The 17,392-nt window shown below is 40.1% G+C and overlaps 2 protein-coding genes across 2 annotated transcripts in view; one reads left to right on the top strand and one right to left on the bottom strand.

The window, feature by feature from the left end:
* Nucleotides 1-13,359, bottom strand: part of GPLD1 (glycosylphosphatidylinositol specific phospholipase D1) — a 61,138-nt gene extending 47,779 nt beyond the window's left edge. Inside the window, exons 1-3 of the mRNA XM_008050465.1 lie at nt 13,158-13,359; nt 10,129-10,184; nt 4,131-4,209 (exon numbers count right to left, since the gene is read on the bottom strand). Of these exons, the coding sequence (XP_008048656.1) occupies nt 4,131-4,209; nt 10,129-10,184; nt 13,158-13,254 (232 nt within the window). The 5' untranslated portion in view covers nt 13,255-13,359. The remainder of the gene's footprint in view (nt 1-4,130; nt 4,210-10,128; nt 10,185-13,157) is intronic.
* Nucleotides 13,360-17,263: 3,904 nt separating this feature from the next.
* ALDH5A1 (aldehyde dehydrogenase 5 family member A1) overlaps nt 17,264-17,392 on the top strand; it is a 35,648-nt gene continuing 35,519 nt past the window's right edge. The window contains exon 1 of the mRNA XM_021708492.1: nt 17,264-17,386. Within this exon, the coding sequence (XP_021564167.1) occupies nt 17,264-17,386 (123 nt within the window). The remainder of the gene's footprint in view (nt 17,387-17,392) is intronic.

The raw sequence follows: 17,392 nt of genomic DNA, 5'->3' as shown, positions 1-17,392 counted from the left end.
ATGATACTGAGTGATCTCTCACAGAAACAAAGATCTGAGTATCACATGTTCTCACTCATAAGTGGACCTTGAACATCTATTGTAATACTATAAGATAAGGAATGACAGTGGCGGGAGACTATGGGGGGGGTGCCAGGGAGGGGAAGGGAGGTAGGATTCACGGTAGTCAATATCTGTCTGGGGACGGGGGGCCACCCCTTATCAACAAGGATGCCTGAACAATGCATATTTGTATACCTAGCCCTTAACTGTACCCCACAATTTTAAAATAAAAAATATGCTTAAAAAAGTACACAGATGAATATAAAAAACAACAACAAAAGCAGAGCTCTGGATTCTTTCTTAAAAGTTCAAGTGTCTCGATCAAATTTTCCATCACTGCCTGCGGTGCTACTGTGTCCCCTCCTCTTTCCCTCCAAGCCCCTAAGTTCCTTCTGCTGACATTCAAAGGCCTCCAAAACAGAAGTCAGATGAAATTGTGGAAAAGTCTTGGTACTGTCTGCCTGATGACTAGAGCCCTAGAGTGAGTGGGAAGGAGACGAGGTGGCTCACAACATCTCATATCACCTGGTTAAAATAGAGGCTAGAAATGTTTCCGTTTTGGTGCTCCAAAGCTAGAGTCAAGTTTTGCTTTTGAGACAAAAGCAAAAGAGACAAGTGTCTGCTTTTGTTTGTTTGCTGGGGTTTTAAATTATATATTTTCTTTGTCCCCACTAAGTCAGCCCTCACTAAGAGCACAAAAAACAAAAGCATACATTTCAAACACTTTCAAGCCTTCAAATTTATAACTGTTTTAAAATGGCACAGGTCCCAATGATCACAAACATCATTTGAGTGGGCCAGTGGATGCCACATGCAGCTCTTCATTCCCACAGGAAGGGTAGGAAAGATAAAAACTGACATCTATTCCAAACCTGTAAGTGCCACAAATCCTTTATGGGGTATCTAATATTGTGGGCCTAACTGAAAGCAAAACTCAAGCTTGGACCCCTCTGTTCAAATTATTTATGCTGTTGTTAAAGTAAAACTTGCCTAACTCATTTTAAATCATTGTTTTTTTTCTGAAAATTATTTTCTAAGAAGTTGGAACTGTTCCAACAGTTTTCCTAGAGATAAAACTTTAAGCAATTCCTGGTCTCCAGAATACAGTAGAATTCTAGAATTAAGTATAGCAGTAGTTCTTTTGACCACTCTCCACTTCACCAAATCGCCAAATGTTAAATTAAGTTTAGCCCAAAGCCGTCCCCTTGTATATCATCAGTTCCACTTGGAGGTTTCTCTGCACCTTTCCACATGGTGAACTGTAGCCAAATTGGATGTATAAATAGACTGTAACCTACTCTTGTGCCAATCATCTAGTTTTGGCCAATCAAAGGCAGTCAACTATTCAAACTGGGCTTAAATAGACTGAGATGCAAACCAATCTGGCTGCTTCTATCCTTCACTTTGATTCTCTGTACATCAGTTTCCTTTTTCCGTCCACAAATCTTTCACCATGTAGTTGTGCTGCAGTCTCTCTGAGCCTGCTCTAGTTTGGGAAGCGCCCAATTCTTTTGCTCAGTTAAACTCTGTTCAATTTAATTTGTCTTAGTTTCCCCCCCCCCCCCCCCCCCCCCCTTAACACAAATTAACCAAAGCTCTTCGGTACCTCTGAAGCCATATAGACAGGAAGAAAAAGAAAGTTCCCTCAGGAGTTGGGCTCAGTAGCTCACGCCTATAATTCTAGCACTTTGGGAGGCTGAGGTGGGAGGATCGCTTGAGGTCAGGCATTCAAGACCACCCTGGGCAACACAGTGATACCTTCATCTTAACGGAAAAAAAAAAAAAAAGCCAGTTGTGGCGATGCATGCCTGTAGCCCCAGCTACTCGAGACGCTGTGGCAGGAGCATCACTTAAACCCAAGAGTTCAAGGTTGCTATAAGCTATGATCGTGTCACTGCACTCTGTCCTGGGTGACAGAGTGTGATCCTATTTTTATTAAAAAAAAAAAGAAAGAAAGAAAGCTCCTGCTCCAGGCACGCTGGATGCTGACAACTGGTACCACTGTCCAGAGGTCTGAGTGCATCTGTCTGCATTGTCCTACTGCATTGTCACCTGCATTGTCACCAAGGGTCAATCAGGTCTGTTTTAATTCTGTTGTCCTTGTTTTTGTAATTATAAAATTTAATTCAATAATAGGTAAACGAATGAAATGAGTATAGAAACAGAATTTTTTCCATGGCAACTAAGTATCTAAAGAAAGTTAAGTGTTTTCCAAGGATGCAATAAAAATGAATCACCAGTCGGCCTCGGTGGCTCAGCCTGTAATCCCGCGCCTTTGGGAGGTTGAGGTGAGTGGATTGCCTGAGCCCGCGGGTTCGAGACCCGCCTGGGCAGCGAGACCTCATCTCTACAATAAATCAAAAAATCAGCTGGGCGTGGTAGCGCATGCCTGTAATTCCGGCTACTCGGAAGGCTGAGGTAGAAGGATCGCAGGAGACCAGCAGGCGAGGCTGCGGTGGCCGGAAGCGGCCACTGCACTCCAGTCTGGGCGACAGAGTGAGACTCCATCTCAAAAAAAAAAAAAAAAAATGAATCACCAAAGAAAAAGAAAACTACTGTTGAATTAGATATGTATGAGACAAGGTTAAGATTTGGGGAAAAAAATTCATAAAACCTAAGAGAAACTTGTATTCAAATTCCTTGTAATCATTATGTATTTTATAATTCTAATTGACCTTGGTCCCAATCTTTACATCACATAAGAGTATTTACTGCTTTATAAAAGAAATAGAAAATGCTAGGTAAATAGTTTTTCACCATTCTCGGAACCTCATTAATGTGTGTTTTATCTGTTTCTAAAAATGGCATACATTAAGCCATGTTTCTGAAATTTAATGAACCAGAAATATTTTTTCTTTCTTTTTTTGTATAAGATATCAAGGGATTATTAAAAATATCATGGGATTATTAAAAATATCAGGAGCTCCCATGAATATAGTTTGGAAAATGGTATATTAAAAATAATAGGTTAGAAAGAAGGAGAACTAAAACATGCAGGCAAAATAATAGGATTGAGAAAAGATTGTTAACAAACTAAGAGGAAAACAGAAAAAAACTACTTATAAATATGAGAAAATACAAAGGCTAGACTGTCTGGGATTCTGACTACAGGAGTGAGCAGTCCCAAACATTTCATTGGCCCTAAAGGCATCACTGTATTAAAGGATTGAGATGATGGCAGATGAGCAGAGACCCCAGAAATGATTTACATGAGGACCCAGTATGCAGGAAGGCTTCTGCTTGTCCCTCTGCATCCACTCTGGGGTCACCAGCTTCAACTGGCTTTTTTGCCCTCTGGCTTTGGTTGGGTTGGGTTTGGCCAAAGGAGAGAACTGGTAAGATCAGAGAAAAGGATGACAAAGAGGTTGGGGTATTTATTCTCTCACTCCCATTCTGTGAGGTCACAGTGGGCTGGCCGTGTCCTTCGGCTGAAGGCTTAGCTCCTGTCAAGTGGCCTTCCCCATGCAACTCTCTCTGTCTGCAATTTCAGTAATCAGTGGCTCCATCTCCTGTACTATCCCTTGTAATTCCTCACCTCCTGTCTGCACCTTTGAAAATGGTGCCCTTATTAATCCCTTCCAACTACTCAGTTTGAGCATGCCTTCTGTGTCCTAATGGGACCCTGAGTGATACAACGCAGGAGCCCAGTTTACAAACATTACCTTAGATTTGACAAAATACTGTACTATTATATCCAGTGAAGAAGCAGGGCAGGCATTATCATTGCTACGTTACAGACATGGAAACTGAGACTCTGTATAAGTCACTTTTTCAAGGTCACATGCTAACAGGCAATAATAAAGGAACACAAACTCAGACCTTTGGATCTTCTTTTGTCTTCTCTTATGCCATGAAGCAATAAAGGAAGTAAACATGCTTAGAATGGTTTCTATCAAAAAATAGTTAAGGTTTTCGGAATGTCTATGCTTGAGCAGGTAAACTTTGACTAACCAGAAAATGCAGCTATGTAAACTAAGTCATTGATCAACAGTAATAAAAAATATATTGTGCTATACACAGCTTTAAGTCGTAGCTATTCCCATTAACCAAATAAATGTCACCATTTAGTCTGCAAATCTTCATCTTACCTCCTTTGCAGATGCCAGGGTAAAAAGCATCAGGAAACACAGTTCCAGCCTGATATGCATCCTGATGTTCTAGTAACAACTGAGAAGCAGGAAAATATAGAGATTAGAGGCAAGAGTCAATAACCTGGGGAGTGTGGGCTCCACCAATCTCCAGTGATGAGATGCTAGAATTATGGGGGTATAAATGGAACAAGGAGAAAAAGAAGGAAGAATAGGAGGCAGACATAAGTAAATAAATGGTAAAAACTCATGCATAATCTAAGACAACACACTACAATATAATTTTGGGATCTTCCTACAAACACAGACAGGCTGATTAAGAAGTAGCAAAATCGGCCAGGCATGGTGGCTCATGCCTGGAATTCCAGCACTTTGGGAGAATCAAGTGATTCTCCCAAGGTGGGAGAATCACTTGAGCCCAGGAGTTCTAGAGCAGCCTGGGCAACAAAGAGAAAACTCATCTGTACCCCCCCCCAAAAAAAAATTAGCCAGGTTTGGTGGCATGTGCCTGTAGTCTCAGCTGCTCAAGAGGCTAAGGAGGGAGGATCCCTCGAGAGGCTGTGGTGATCCCTGAGCATGCCACTGCACTCCAGCCTGGGTGGCAGAGAGACTTCTGACTCAAAAAAAAAAAAAAAAGAGTTGCAAAATCACATTTAAATTTAATCTTTCATTTTCTCTTTCTACCTAGTAGAGCAAGATTTCCCTAAGGCTATTTCACTGACCCAGAGCTGGTTTTTGATAAGATTTTCAATGATCCACATTGAAATGGGAAAAATACAGATATATACCGGGGTTGTCAAAACAATGTATACACACTTTAAAAGACGTTATCTAGGTAATACTTTTCAAAGTTGAATTGAATTACAGTAGCAATGTGTAGTATGACATTTGCTCAAAAGATGGCGTTAACCAAATTAATGCTAATGTCACCATACAACAGGCAAGATAGTCAAAGAAGATGGCGGGAAGCACAGTTGTCATTTAAGAAGCTCAAGACCATTTTGAAATGGTATTTGAAATTCAAGAACATTGTGGAAGTACAATGGAGGAGTGAGTTTACAACAGAACCTCCAACATGCCTAACAATTGCACACGTTCTTAATAAGTTTGAGACATACGGTACTGTGTGTGATGTGCACAAGAGAAGATCAGGGAGGTCCGGCACAGCAACAAGTCCTGCAGTAGTGCACCATAATCAGAAGTGCCTAGACATTGATGGTAACCACTTTGAGCACCTCTTGTAATTACAGAAGTCAAATGTGACTTGTATTCATCTTTTGTTATCAGTATATATTAAGTATGACAATTTTAATACAGTTTTTTCCTTTCTTAAACTGTATATGGGCTGGGCGGGGTGGCTCACGCCTATAATCCCAGCACCTTGGGAGGTTGAGGTGAGAGGACTGCCTGAGCCCATAGGTTCGAGATCAGCCTGGGCAACTTGATGAGACCTCATCCATACAATAAATCAAAAAATTAGCCAGATGTGGTGGCACGTGCCTGTAGTTACAGCTACTTGGAAGGCTGAGGCAGAAGGATCACCTGAACCCAGTAGGTCGAGGTTGCAGTGGCCATGAGCATGCCATTGCACTCCAGCCTGGGAGACAGAGTGAGACTTCAACACACAAAAAAAAGTGTATACGTTTTTGGGCACCCTCTGTATACACACACATACACATATATACATATATGTAAACACAAAAAATACATGCACATATGTGTTTATATAAGTTTATAGTTGCCATCTGTGCTTTATTGTAGAATTGTATCCTTTGTACTTTTGGAGGGTTGAAAGTAATTCTTGCCCTTTTTCAATGATATGAAAGCAGATGGTCGAAGTTTTCTTTTAAATGTTCTTCCTTGGTTGACTGGTTTAGTCAGTTCCACTCTGACTCCCATATAGTGTATCTAGTTGTGTGCTAGAGCCTAGAAAACAAAGACTGTATTTCCCAGACTGTCTGGCCCAGAGTCTAAAGTGGCCCAGCCTTCACCACGGAACCCACTTGCTTCTTTGGCTAATGTAGAAGTGCTTGGTTTTTCTGCGGCAGAGGTAGCAGAGGCCCCAGTGTTGCAGCTCTGGCTTCCCATGTGTTCACAGGCATGGTACAGGGCACCAATCTTGCTAGCGAGGAGCATGGCAGAGGTGATAAGGTCCCAGATTAGTCAGGGTGGTGGCTTCTTATTTTCCAAACCGTGTGCGAGACTGTGTATGAGACCATTGAATCTGGAGCTAGCAAATAGGGCCACAGTTGTCTAACAACAGCACAGGTAGCGGCTCCTTGGCAGGCCAGTTTTGTATTTGGTTCTCAGAGTCCTTTCTGGACACTCAGCCTAGAGCCTGCTCCTCCAGTTTTCACAGTTTGTAAGCAGTGAATACCCTTTCCTGCCTAAACTAGGCAGAGGGGATCCCATGATCTGCAAATAAACTCTGATTGACACACGAAGTAAAGTAAAAGTCAAGTCCCTTTTTTCTTTTTTCCCATTAAGGACTTGCTAATAATGTGGACCATACACGGAGGCAACAAAAGAAGTACCTCAATAACGTAAAACACAAGGAAAGGTAGTATCACCTGTGTTCTAGTTGTGTTTTTCCAAACAGTATCCCAATCCCCCTCTTCTAGAGATAGAATCACTCTCTCCTAAGGAGAAGCTGATCACAGGGATAAGTAGCCACACAACCACCCCCACTAGAGACGGAATTTTTTTTTTTTAAGTCAGGATCTCACTCTGGCACCCAAAATGCAGTGGCATGATCACAGTTCACGGCAGCCTTGACCTCCTGGGCTCAGGTGACTCTTCTGCCTCAGCCTCTGGAGTAGCTCGGACTACAGACACGCATCACCATGCCTGGCTAATTTTTTAAATTTTTTTATAGAGACAAGGTCTCGCTATATTGCCCAGGCTGATCTCAAACTCCTGAATGCAAACAATCCTACTACCTAAACCTCCCAAAGTGCTTTGGATTACAGGCATGAGCCACCACACCTGGTCCAGAAATGGACTTTGATTGAAGCTAAGCTTAGCAATTTCCCCAAACTTCTCAGTTAGAGCTCTGGGAAAATGTCTGCTTTCCTTTGGGGCTGCTAGGCACAAACTTCAGGAAAATCTAATCATGAGGAACTAACAGATGAAACCAAATTAAGGTACATTCTACAGAGTTGCTGGATTAAACTTTTCAAAAATAGCTAGGTCATTAAAGACAAGATGGATCTAAGGAACTGGTCTAAATGGGTGGAAGTCAAAGAGAATAGACAACTAAATACAACTCTTGAATTTAGTTCTTATCTTGGATTGGCCTAGACCCATAAAGGACATTATTCAGACAACTGGTGGAATTTGAATGATGTCTGAGAATTGGGTGATAGTACTATTTCAATGCTGACTTCCTGGTTACTATTATTATACTGTGCTTATGTTGGACAGTGTCCTTGTTTTTAGGAAATACACAATGATGTGTTAAAGGATAATGAGTAGCACTCTCAAATGCTTCAGGGGGAAAAAAAATCAGTGTGTATAAATAGAATACACAAACAGGCAAATATGATAAGCTGTCAACAACTGGGGAAACTAGGTAAAGGGCATATGGAAATGATGTGTCTAATTGTTCCAACTTTTCTATCTATTTTAAATTATTTCAAAATAAAAAATTAAAATAGGGAATTGGCTAAATAAATTATGGTATTTTCTGAATAATAGAAAAATATTTAATTGTTAAAAAATTATTCTGAATATTTCTATTGACATGGAAATACATCTCTGACACATTAAATGAAAAAAATCATAAAGCAGTGTTAGAGTGTAATCTTTTGTTTGGAAAAAAAGGTGCTAATAAATGCAGAGAAAATGTCTGGAATGATATAAAGTAAAATGTTAATACTGGTTATCTCTGAGAATTGTTTGTTTAGATTCATCATGTGAACAATCAATCCTTGAGCATGTGCAGAGTATTTTTCTAGTAGAGTTATTGAAACTTGTATTATCAATTTAATTTAAAACATTAGACCCTCTCTTAGAGACAGGATTAGACCCTCGCTTAGAGACAGGGTCTCAATATGTTGCTAAGGCTGAATTCGAACTCCAGCTCAAGTGATCCTCCCACCTCAATCTTCTAAGTAAATGGGATTACAGGCACATGCCACCATGCCTAGCCAAGATTTTTTTCTTTTTTCCACAATGCATTTCTATCAATTTTACAATTAGAAAAGACAAAACATTTTCTATTAAGGGATGTGGCAGAGAGAGGATGACAACCAACCAAACAACTACCATTGTTCTGATTTCATGCTTAACATACCATATTCCACTTATTTTTGTAGAAAGAGAGTAAATATCAATGCAATGATAACGATCAATGTGAGTTTATTTATAAATTTATATTATATCCGTCTTTCAGTTTATGCATTATTCTCCTATAAATTTGGTCAGTTTAAGTCAAAGTCTTTGAAGAGCGGTGACCTCTGGACCTGTTTAACAAAAAATAGGACTGGGTGTGGTGGCTCATGTCTGTAATCCCAGGGTTTTGAGAAGTTAAGTCAGGTTTGAGCCCAGAAGCTCAAGGCTGCAATGAGCTAAAATTGTGCCACTGCATTCCAGCCTGGGCAACAGAATGAGACCCTGTCTGAAAAAAGTAATAATAAACTAAAATAAAATAAAAGACAATTCCTTAGACAACAAAATGCAGACTCTGTCTGTGCAAGTCTTGCCAAAACATTTTCTGCCTGTGAGGACCTGTCCACACAGCCAACTAGTACCCTTCAGGTCACTTCCCTCTGTATCATTTTGCCACAATGCATCAATAAGGTGAGAGATATAAAATGGATCATCAATCTTGGAAAAGGACTTGGTGATAATTTTATAAAGGATAAAATAATCCCTATCTGTCTCATAAGATACAAGGCGAACTGTAAGGACTCAGGACACTTAGTCATTTCCAGTGATGACATCAGTATTTGGATTAGAATTCATACCGAGAGGGGGTATCTCCATCCACTTAACATGTTTTAGATTAAGTTGATAATACAAGTTTCAATAGCTCTACTAGAAAATCACTCACACATACTCAAGGGTTCAAGTTCATGTGATGAATCAGGCAGATTCTTGCATCTCTTTCTAGTTACTGTCTACTTTCAAGGTCAGTGAAGATGATCATCATATAAAAATACCATTTTTTTCCTATAGTCACTGTTAGATTGACAAGTAAGGAAGTTGAATCTTATAACTAAAAATGGTTTGGAGATACAATAAATTTTAGTTGTCTTACCATCCTGCTTTCTGTACTGAATTATCAAGATTTACTGGTAATAATGTGATCCAATTCTGATGTCATGAGGGAATGTTAACCACTTTTTTCGAATGTAGGTATGAAGGAATTATCTTTGTCACAAAGTATTACTTAGCCATAGAACTAGAACTAATGCATCAAGTTCAGCCACAGAAACTAGAACTAATGCATCAAGTCCAGAATGTGTTCATTTGGGGACTGCTGAAGGTAAGTCATCAGGTAGTCCCAACAGGATTAGAAGAATATAGTAGGAGAAGTCCAAAGGAGCATCTCAATGCATACATCTTAATAAATACTTTCTTCTCTTCCTGGTGATGCACTTAATGTACAAGACAAAATGCCAAGAAGTGAAAAATAAATGACTTGTCTCAAGTATAACTATTCTTTATAAAAACCAAAAAAGTACCATTTAAAACATTATTTCTCAGATTATGATTCATATCATTAAAATCTTTAAATTTTAAATGCAACATATGTAAGATACACATAAAATGTTCAGATGACATATTTGGAGGGAACATATATCATTTAACCATACATTAATGTTTTATAAAGAAATAAAAGGTGACATATACCTTTTAATAATAAGTCAATGTTTTATAAAGACATAAGAAATGAATCTCAAAATTACTGTTTAAATATCAGTTAAGACCTTTGTTTGGCACCTACAGAAGAAAATTAATGCACAAGGAATAAAAGAAAAATCCAGCTTTCTACCTCTTTGTAGTTAACATGCCCATCTTGAAAACGGAGAAACTCCAGAGCTCTGTGTCCTGAGAGAAAAAAGTACATAAATCAATTAAGTTCAACTATTACTGAAAACATAACTTACCAAATATCATTTTAAAAGGAAAATATATACTTTTGTGGTTGCAATTGTCAAGGATGCAAGAAATGAAACTGAAGTTTGTACTCACTTGCAATTTTCATTAGGCATAATTAGATTGGTGCAATATTTAAACTGTTATAATACAAATCAAATTTACATGATGATTTAGTTTCTGCTTAACTAGCACTATGACCTTGGGTAAGTTACTTAAACTCTCTAGATTTCAGCTGCCTCCTATGGAAAATTGAGTAAAAAAAATTAAAAATACCCATGTTGTAGGTTGGTTGAGAGACTCAGAAAAAAAAAATGCTAAGTGACAAGCACCATGACTGACACATAGCAGGAGGTCAGGAAAAAAGAGATTGGCAACATCATATTTTGCTTCAGAACTTAGGGAGATAAATCTAAGTTTAAAATACAATATAAGGCCTAACCCATCGACTAAATCAATGGTTCTCAAATGTTCTTTCATAATGGAACCAGTTTGGAAGGACAAAATCATCAGAAGGTCACCTACTTCATCCCACACCCACCCACATATAGACACACACCCACAGTCTGAATCTCCTGAGAATCAATAGGAAAATTAACATTCCTTGTAAAGAGGCATTTGAAGGTGACACTTATCTTTATTTTAAAAATTCATACAACAAAATATATAGCCACTACTATGTTATAAGCATAGCAACCATAAGACACAAGTCACAACCCACACAAATAACCTGTTTGTAGGATTCCAGCAATTTATGCTGAATGAAGCCAATTCTAATTAACTCACATAATACCAACTTTCCACTCAGGCCCTTTATAAGAAATGAAAAAGTGAATCAAAATATTTATAAAACTAACTACGTTATTAGTAATAAATGATGGAGTTGTAGTCTTCTTTTACATAAAAGTTTCAGAATCTGTGCAGATTCTATTTCAGGAGTTGACTTCAATTATGCTCATATAAATAGATATTGCTCTTTAAATATCCATTAGGACCTTTGTTTGACACTCAAGGAAGAAAAGCAAGTCGTTATCTAATCTGATTATAGTATCAGCTGTCATCTGTCTTGTAAATTTTTAAACTCAAAGTACTTAAAGAATTGAATATTTCCATTTATATGTGTTCCTTTTCAGTTCACTCTATAGTTTTTGGCAATTTCAACTTCACAGAAGTTAGAATTGGAAGATACTTTAGAATTCATTAAGTTCAACTCCATCATTGTATGGAATCGAGAGGTAGGTAAGATAAATTGCTCAGAGTCTACTTTACTAGCAAGTTAAAACCTACAACTGAGTCTCTTTTTCATTGTTTCCTGACTCCATTTTAGCAATAAATGTTTAATGGAAAGAACAGTGGACCAGCTGTCAGGACATGTAATTCTAGGCCAGGCCCCTAACAAGTTACCTGTAAAACTGTCTGGGATCAGTTTTCTCATCTCTTATAATAAAATAACTGGACTCAATGACCTCTAGTGTCCTTTCAGATAGTAAAATTCTTTAATCATAGCTTTTTGTCAGCCTTAGCCCAATACCTAGGTCTATCTTGTAGTGATACATTTTCATATTATATCTACAATTTTTGTTTTTTTTTTTGAGTCAGGGTCACCCAGGCTATAGTGCAGTGGCATGATCACAGCTCACCACAGCCTCGACCTCCTGGGTTTAGGTGATCCTTCCACTTCAGCCTCCCGAATAGCTGGGATTACAGGCATACACCACCACACCTGGCTCATTTTTTAATTTTTTGCAGAGATGAGGTCTCACTATGTTGCCCAATCTGGTCTTGTACTCCAGGGCTCAAATGATTCTCCCACCTCAGTCTCCCAACGTGTGGGGATTACAGGTGTGAGCCACTGCTCCCAGCCTATAATTTTGTTATTCTTTAACAAAATTATTATTATTATTAAAATTATTATTACTTCTGGAAGTGGTATAACTAAAATACTGTTACTGTTTTTATATAAATTAAAGAGAACCCAGAACATCAGGTATATATGAAATTAATCTGAAAATTGCTGTAGAATATAATCATAGCTAATTCTACTATACATCAGCTCACATTTTCCACACATTGCAAATACATCCCATACAAGAATTAAATCATTTGCTAGGAAAGTAGATCTTAAGTATTCTCAACACATATGCAAAAAGAAAAGAAAAGAAAAAAGTAACCTATGTGAGATGACAGATATATTAATTAGCTTGATTGCTATGATCATTTCACAACCAAAATATATATCAAAATCATGTTGTATACCTCAGATTTATACAATTTTGTTGATTATATCTCAATAAAGCAGAAAAAATAAACTGAAAACCAATTATTTGTGCTACCATCTATTCAGATAGCTCTGTCTTTGCACCTGGTGTCAGTGGTACCAGCTTGCTCTCCTCCTGCCAACTTACTGGGCACCTCTAATGCCAATGACCAAAGTCCCTTGCTTTCCTGACCTTACTGAAGTCAAGCACCTTGACAGTCACTTGACTCAGGGGATCCATCCCCATGGCCACACGAGACTCACATATCCTTGGAAATGCGTGTTTTTAGAAAGGTAAAACAAGAAAAATAGACCCTTAACTCTACCATCTTCCACCCATCTCTCTCCTCTCCCATTCTACCAGTACTTCTGCTGCATTGCAGTCTCCAGTTTATCGAGCTTTCACTATTTCCCCACCCAGAGAAATACCCAGGGGCTGTATGAACAAAGGTGCACCAGCTCTTGCTTATTTGCCCCTCCACTGAGCCCACCCTGTCATTCTCCATCCCTGAATAACTGCAGCCATGGCTTCTCGTACAGGATGTCAGGCTGCTCCATGCAGTGGGGGAAATTGTATCAATTCATGGGAATAGATTTTCATCTCTTTCTTAATATCTTTTGACAGATGGATTGTACTCTCAATAACATAGCAAGGCACCAGTACTTACCTATTTCTACGTGTGTTGAAACACCACACGGTGAACCTCTAGGGCAAAAGGAACCCAGCACGATCAGCAGGCCAGGCCACAACCTAAAAACAGACATGCTCTCATTCCTCACTGCCTCCTTCGGTGACAGGGGAATGCTCAGAGTCGCAGCAGCACTGTGACTCCACAATCCAGGCGCAAACCCACTACTTCCCTCTAAGCAGGTCACTGACCCAGAAAACCAAACCTCGTTTCAAAATAATATCGTTTTCCAATGAAGTCAGCTGTTCAACTACTGTTTAGCTTCACCAGAACAACAAACAAACTCTGTCCTCCTGGGGAGTAGGGGGGAGAATAAAATGAAATCTAAAAGCCGCTAGGTGGTGGCATTGTATCTTCTGAGGTTTTCTCTGGATTTCATTTTAACATGTAATTTGCATGGAGATGCAAGCAAATTTGTCTCCAAATATTTCTTGCTTGCTAAAAATAAAAAAAAAGCTTACCTGTGCATATTGCTAGTCAATACTGAACTGCCTCATCTTATGAGGGTAGCTTTCTCAAGCATCCTTCCCACACATTTACCAGGTTGCCCTGCCTCTGAAACCTTCAAAGTCCTGAGTGCTGGGAAAGCTTTTATGGTGATCAGCTGGAACCGGCTTTTCTTTCAGTATTTGGCAATAGATACTGGCACTTGTATGGAATTGCACAAGAGCAACCACTCCTGGTCTCTCTACCTCTGGCTGTTCTAATAGGGCTTATCCACAGCCTTTTGCAAGGACGGATTCCTGCAGTCCAAGTAAAGAAGCTGATTTCACTTGGGAGGTAGAGGGGAGGGAGCAGTTAGGGCTCGGAAATGAGTGTTTGGAAAATGTTAGGTTCAAAATATACTGTCATGAAGTAGCCAACCAATTGTCCTTAATCCGTACGAAAAACTAGGCTCTTCATAGAAATGATGATCATCTTAAAGCAAAAATTATATACATTATACAGTAAAAGCGAGAGAGGAGCTCCTAAAAATGTGGAAGGAAATGGTATTTACTCTCAGGTTAGCTGAAGAAGGATGAGTAGAAGGTGAGAAGATCTAAGACACTTAGTTGTCTGCCAACAGTGTCCTCTGTAACCTTACCTCGGCCTCCTGCAAAGCGCCAAGGAAATGAATCGTGCAGCTCTCCCCTGACCTGAGGGCAGCAGGCCCAGCTGCTTCTGACTACTTTTAGACCAGAGGCCATAGCTGATGTGCTTTGTCTGACTAACAGGGTGTTTTATAAACTTTGGCCAACATTTTTTAAATGACAAAATTCACATAGAAATCTAGATCTCTAGTACTCTTAAAAGCAAATAAGAGAACCGCCTCATGAGCTGACATTCCCAGGGGACATGACAATCAGCTGGAGTGCCTTCGATAGAGCATTGAGCCCTGCTCAGTGTCCACCATCCACATTATGTGTGCAGGTTCCCATGTCTCTTCTGGGCACCGGAAACCTTTGAGTTTGCCTGTTTGCCTCCCTCTCACTCTGGGCCTTATAAAGTCTGTGGGCAAGGTGGTAGCAATTATAAATTGGGGCCTTGGTACACTCAGAACAGCCAAGTGTAGTCAATCAATGGTGACAATAAAACATTTGCAAAGGGTCACCAGGGGAAAAAAAATAATGCTTTCAGGGAACAATATCTGACCAGATATAATAAAACAAACCCATCCAAAAAGCACCAGAAAAAGAAATGAGTTTGGTTACTATGTAATTCTAATCTCAAATTTGTTATTATGTAGTTTTTGTATTTAAGGTTAAGAATGATAAACATTTATGAATGTAATAATATAGGAAGGAATTATCTGCTTAGGCAGTGTGATTGTTCTGAATATGGCCTTTATGCTTGAATGTTGCTTGAATTTTTATCGTTTATATTATTTTTGTAACCATGAAAACATCAAAGATATGACTTTAAGGCAAGTTAAAACATAACTGGCAGTATTAAGAAAACTATCTGGCAAATAATAAATATATGGAAATAATAAATATATTAAAATAAATATATATTTTTTTCTTTCAATCACACACCTTCCTTTCCTAATACAAGTAGTTTTGTCATAAACAAGACAGTACAATTCTATCATCTAGAGTACTTCTGGAAAAATAGACGTAAGCTGAAAAGTAAACATGCAGTTATATCAAGGAGTAGGTAGAAGAAATAGGGGTTTGAGAGTCAGAGGGTCTCAGGTTTCATCTAGATCCCTGTTATGCTACCTTCTTTCTATCTGGGTGACCTTGCATGTGTTACTAAAAATCTCTATGTCTCTGTTAGGGAAGGTCCTATAGTGAATTTCCTAGGCTTTGGCACTTTTGCCTTGTGAAGCGCTTCCTTTGATAAAAATAAAATAAATAAATATCACATTTTACATCAGCATTGGACTAATATATCAATATACCATAAAGTTCATTTTTTTCTTCTGATTTTAGAAGAAATTAAACCTTTTTGCGTGTCCATAGAAGTATCATGATTCCTGGGCTTAATGGAGAAGTAGGTCAGCTGGGAAGGGAAGTGGGCACAGTTTGAAAAATAACTTTAAAATATAAGCAGACTGGAACAATTTTAGGATAAAAGAGGGGCAGCAACAGATAACTTCATTTTTCTGGGCCTCGATTGAGGCCTCACCTGGGCACTTTTCCCAAACCGGTAGAAATAGACTATCAGTAGAGCTCCCTCTGCAGGAAGTAGATGTAAACACACCAGCTCCCAAGTTCTTGTGATACCCACTGGCTGACATTCCTATTAGGCCTCCCTCGCTCTCCCCAATTTCTGCAATAAAACAAAGAAGGAAAAGAGTGTAAAACTGTCTACACACACAAAATATTAAACTAGGCTGTTATCACTTCTGCCAGGTGTGACTGGCTCAAAACTAAATGGAACTGATTCAGCAAAAGCAGTCAAAATTTAAAGTTACTACCTCAGCATTTTGCAAATGTCCTAGAAAAAAATCCAGTGTCCTAGAAAAAGGCTGAAGAGCCCACACACTCCCCCAAAGCCAGCAAGACACTCTCAAGTCTGTAGGAATTAAGAATGGGAGATATGTTCAGACTAGTGACCCTAAAATCAACGCATAGGGCTGGGCTTTCTTTGAACCCACAATTTCCCAGTAAAGGCCTGCTATTTTAATTTTTATTCTCATTAAGATTTAAGCTTCTTTACTGCTTCTGGAATTCTGGCCTACATCTAATTTTTGAAAGGAGGAAGAACCTTATGTAAAGGTGACCTTATACCTTGGTTGATTCAATTTTGACACATGGTTTCATTTACTAGTTGGTGACCTAACTTTAATCTTACTAGTGGCTTGACCTAGGACAGCTAGTATGAGTTTGAACACCACACTGAATCGAATGTAATAACTCGAATAAGCATTATGCACTATCTCACACCAAACCTACGGGATAGGTATTGTTCGGTTTTATAGATGATAGGACTAAGGTTAATTTGTGGAAGGTCACACAGCTTGTTGGCAACAGATTCTGAGTTTAGATCCAAGTCTGTTTATCTCCAAGGCAGTTATTCATTAGGAGCATCTCTAGGAGAAGACTTGGACACACACCCAGAGAGCATACGGGCAGAACGTGGAGCCTCACCTCTCCCCTTCAGAGAACCATCACCCCAAATCCCGTGTGGCAGAAGCTGCAGCCATGAAGAAACATGATCATGACCTTGGCAGCTGGGGCAGGCACTGGCACATTTAAGGACCAAGCACGAATTCCTGAGGCGGGGGATGCGGATTTGGGGGATGATAAGAGGTGAGAGCTGTTGTCCCGCAGCAGTTGAGGGGTCAGAAGGAGCTGCAGGCAAATGAGCACGAGAGAGCAAAGGTGACTGCCGTCTGCAGGTGCAGCAACTCGCGAGGCTTCCCCACCGTCGGCCCCAACCCTCCCAGGAGCAGGGCGCGCGCAGAGAGAAGGGCGCAGCGCCGGGGCAAGGTCCGAAGGGTGGCGCGGCGCGCTCAGCCCCGGGAGAAGGCGCTGCTCGATCCCGGCCTCCTCCAGCCCGCTCGTGCGCGTCCTCGCCGCCTCCCCACTGCCCCCGCCCCCCTCGACCACGCGCTCCGCGCGCGCGCGCCCGCTTGCCTGCTTCCTGTCGTCTCTGCCATGGCGACCTGCTTGTGGCTGCGGAGCTGCGGGGCCCCGCGCCTCCGCTCGGCGCCTCCAGGCCGCCGCCTCCGCCCCCGCGCCAGCCGCCCGGCGCCCGCCGCGGGGCCCGCTGCCTGCCCGGCCCAG

This window comes from Carlito syrichta, unplaced genomic scaffold (assembly GCF_000164805.1).
Source record: "Carlito syrichta isolate Samal-C Ts95f unplaced genomic scaffold, Tarsius_syrichta-2.0.1 Scaffold60087, whole genome shotgun sequence".
NCBI lineage: Eukaryota > Metazoa > Chordata > Mammalia > Primates > Tarsiidae > Carlito > Carlito syrichta.
Note: the sequence above shows the minus strand (reverse complement) of the source record. Positions and strands in the feature narration are given on the sequence as shown.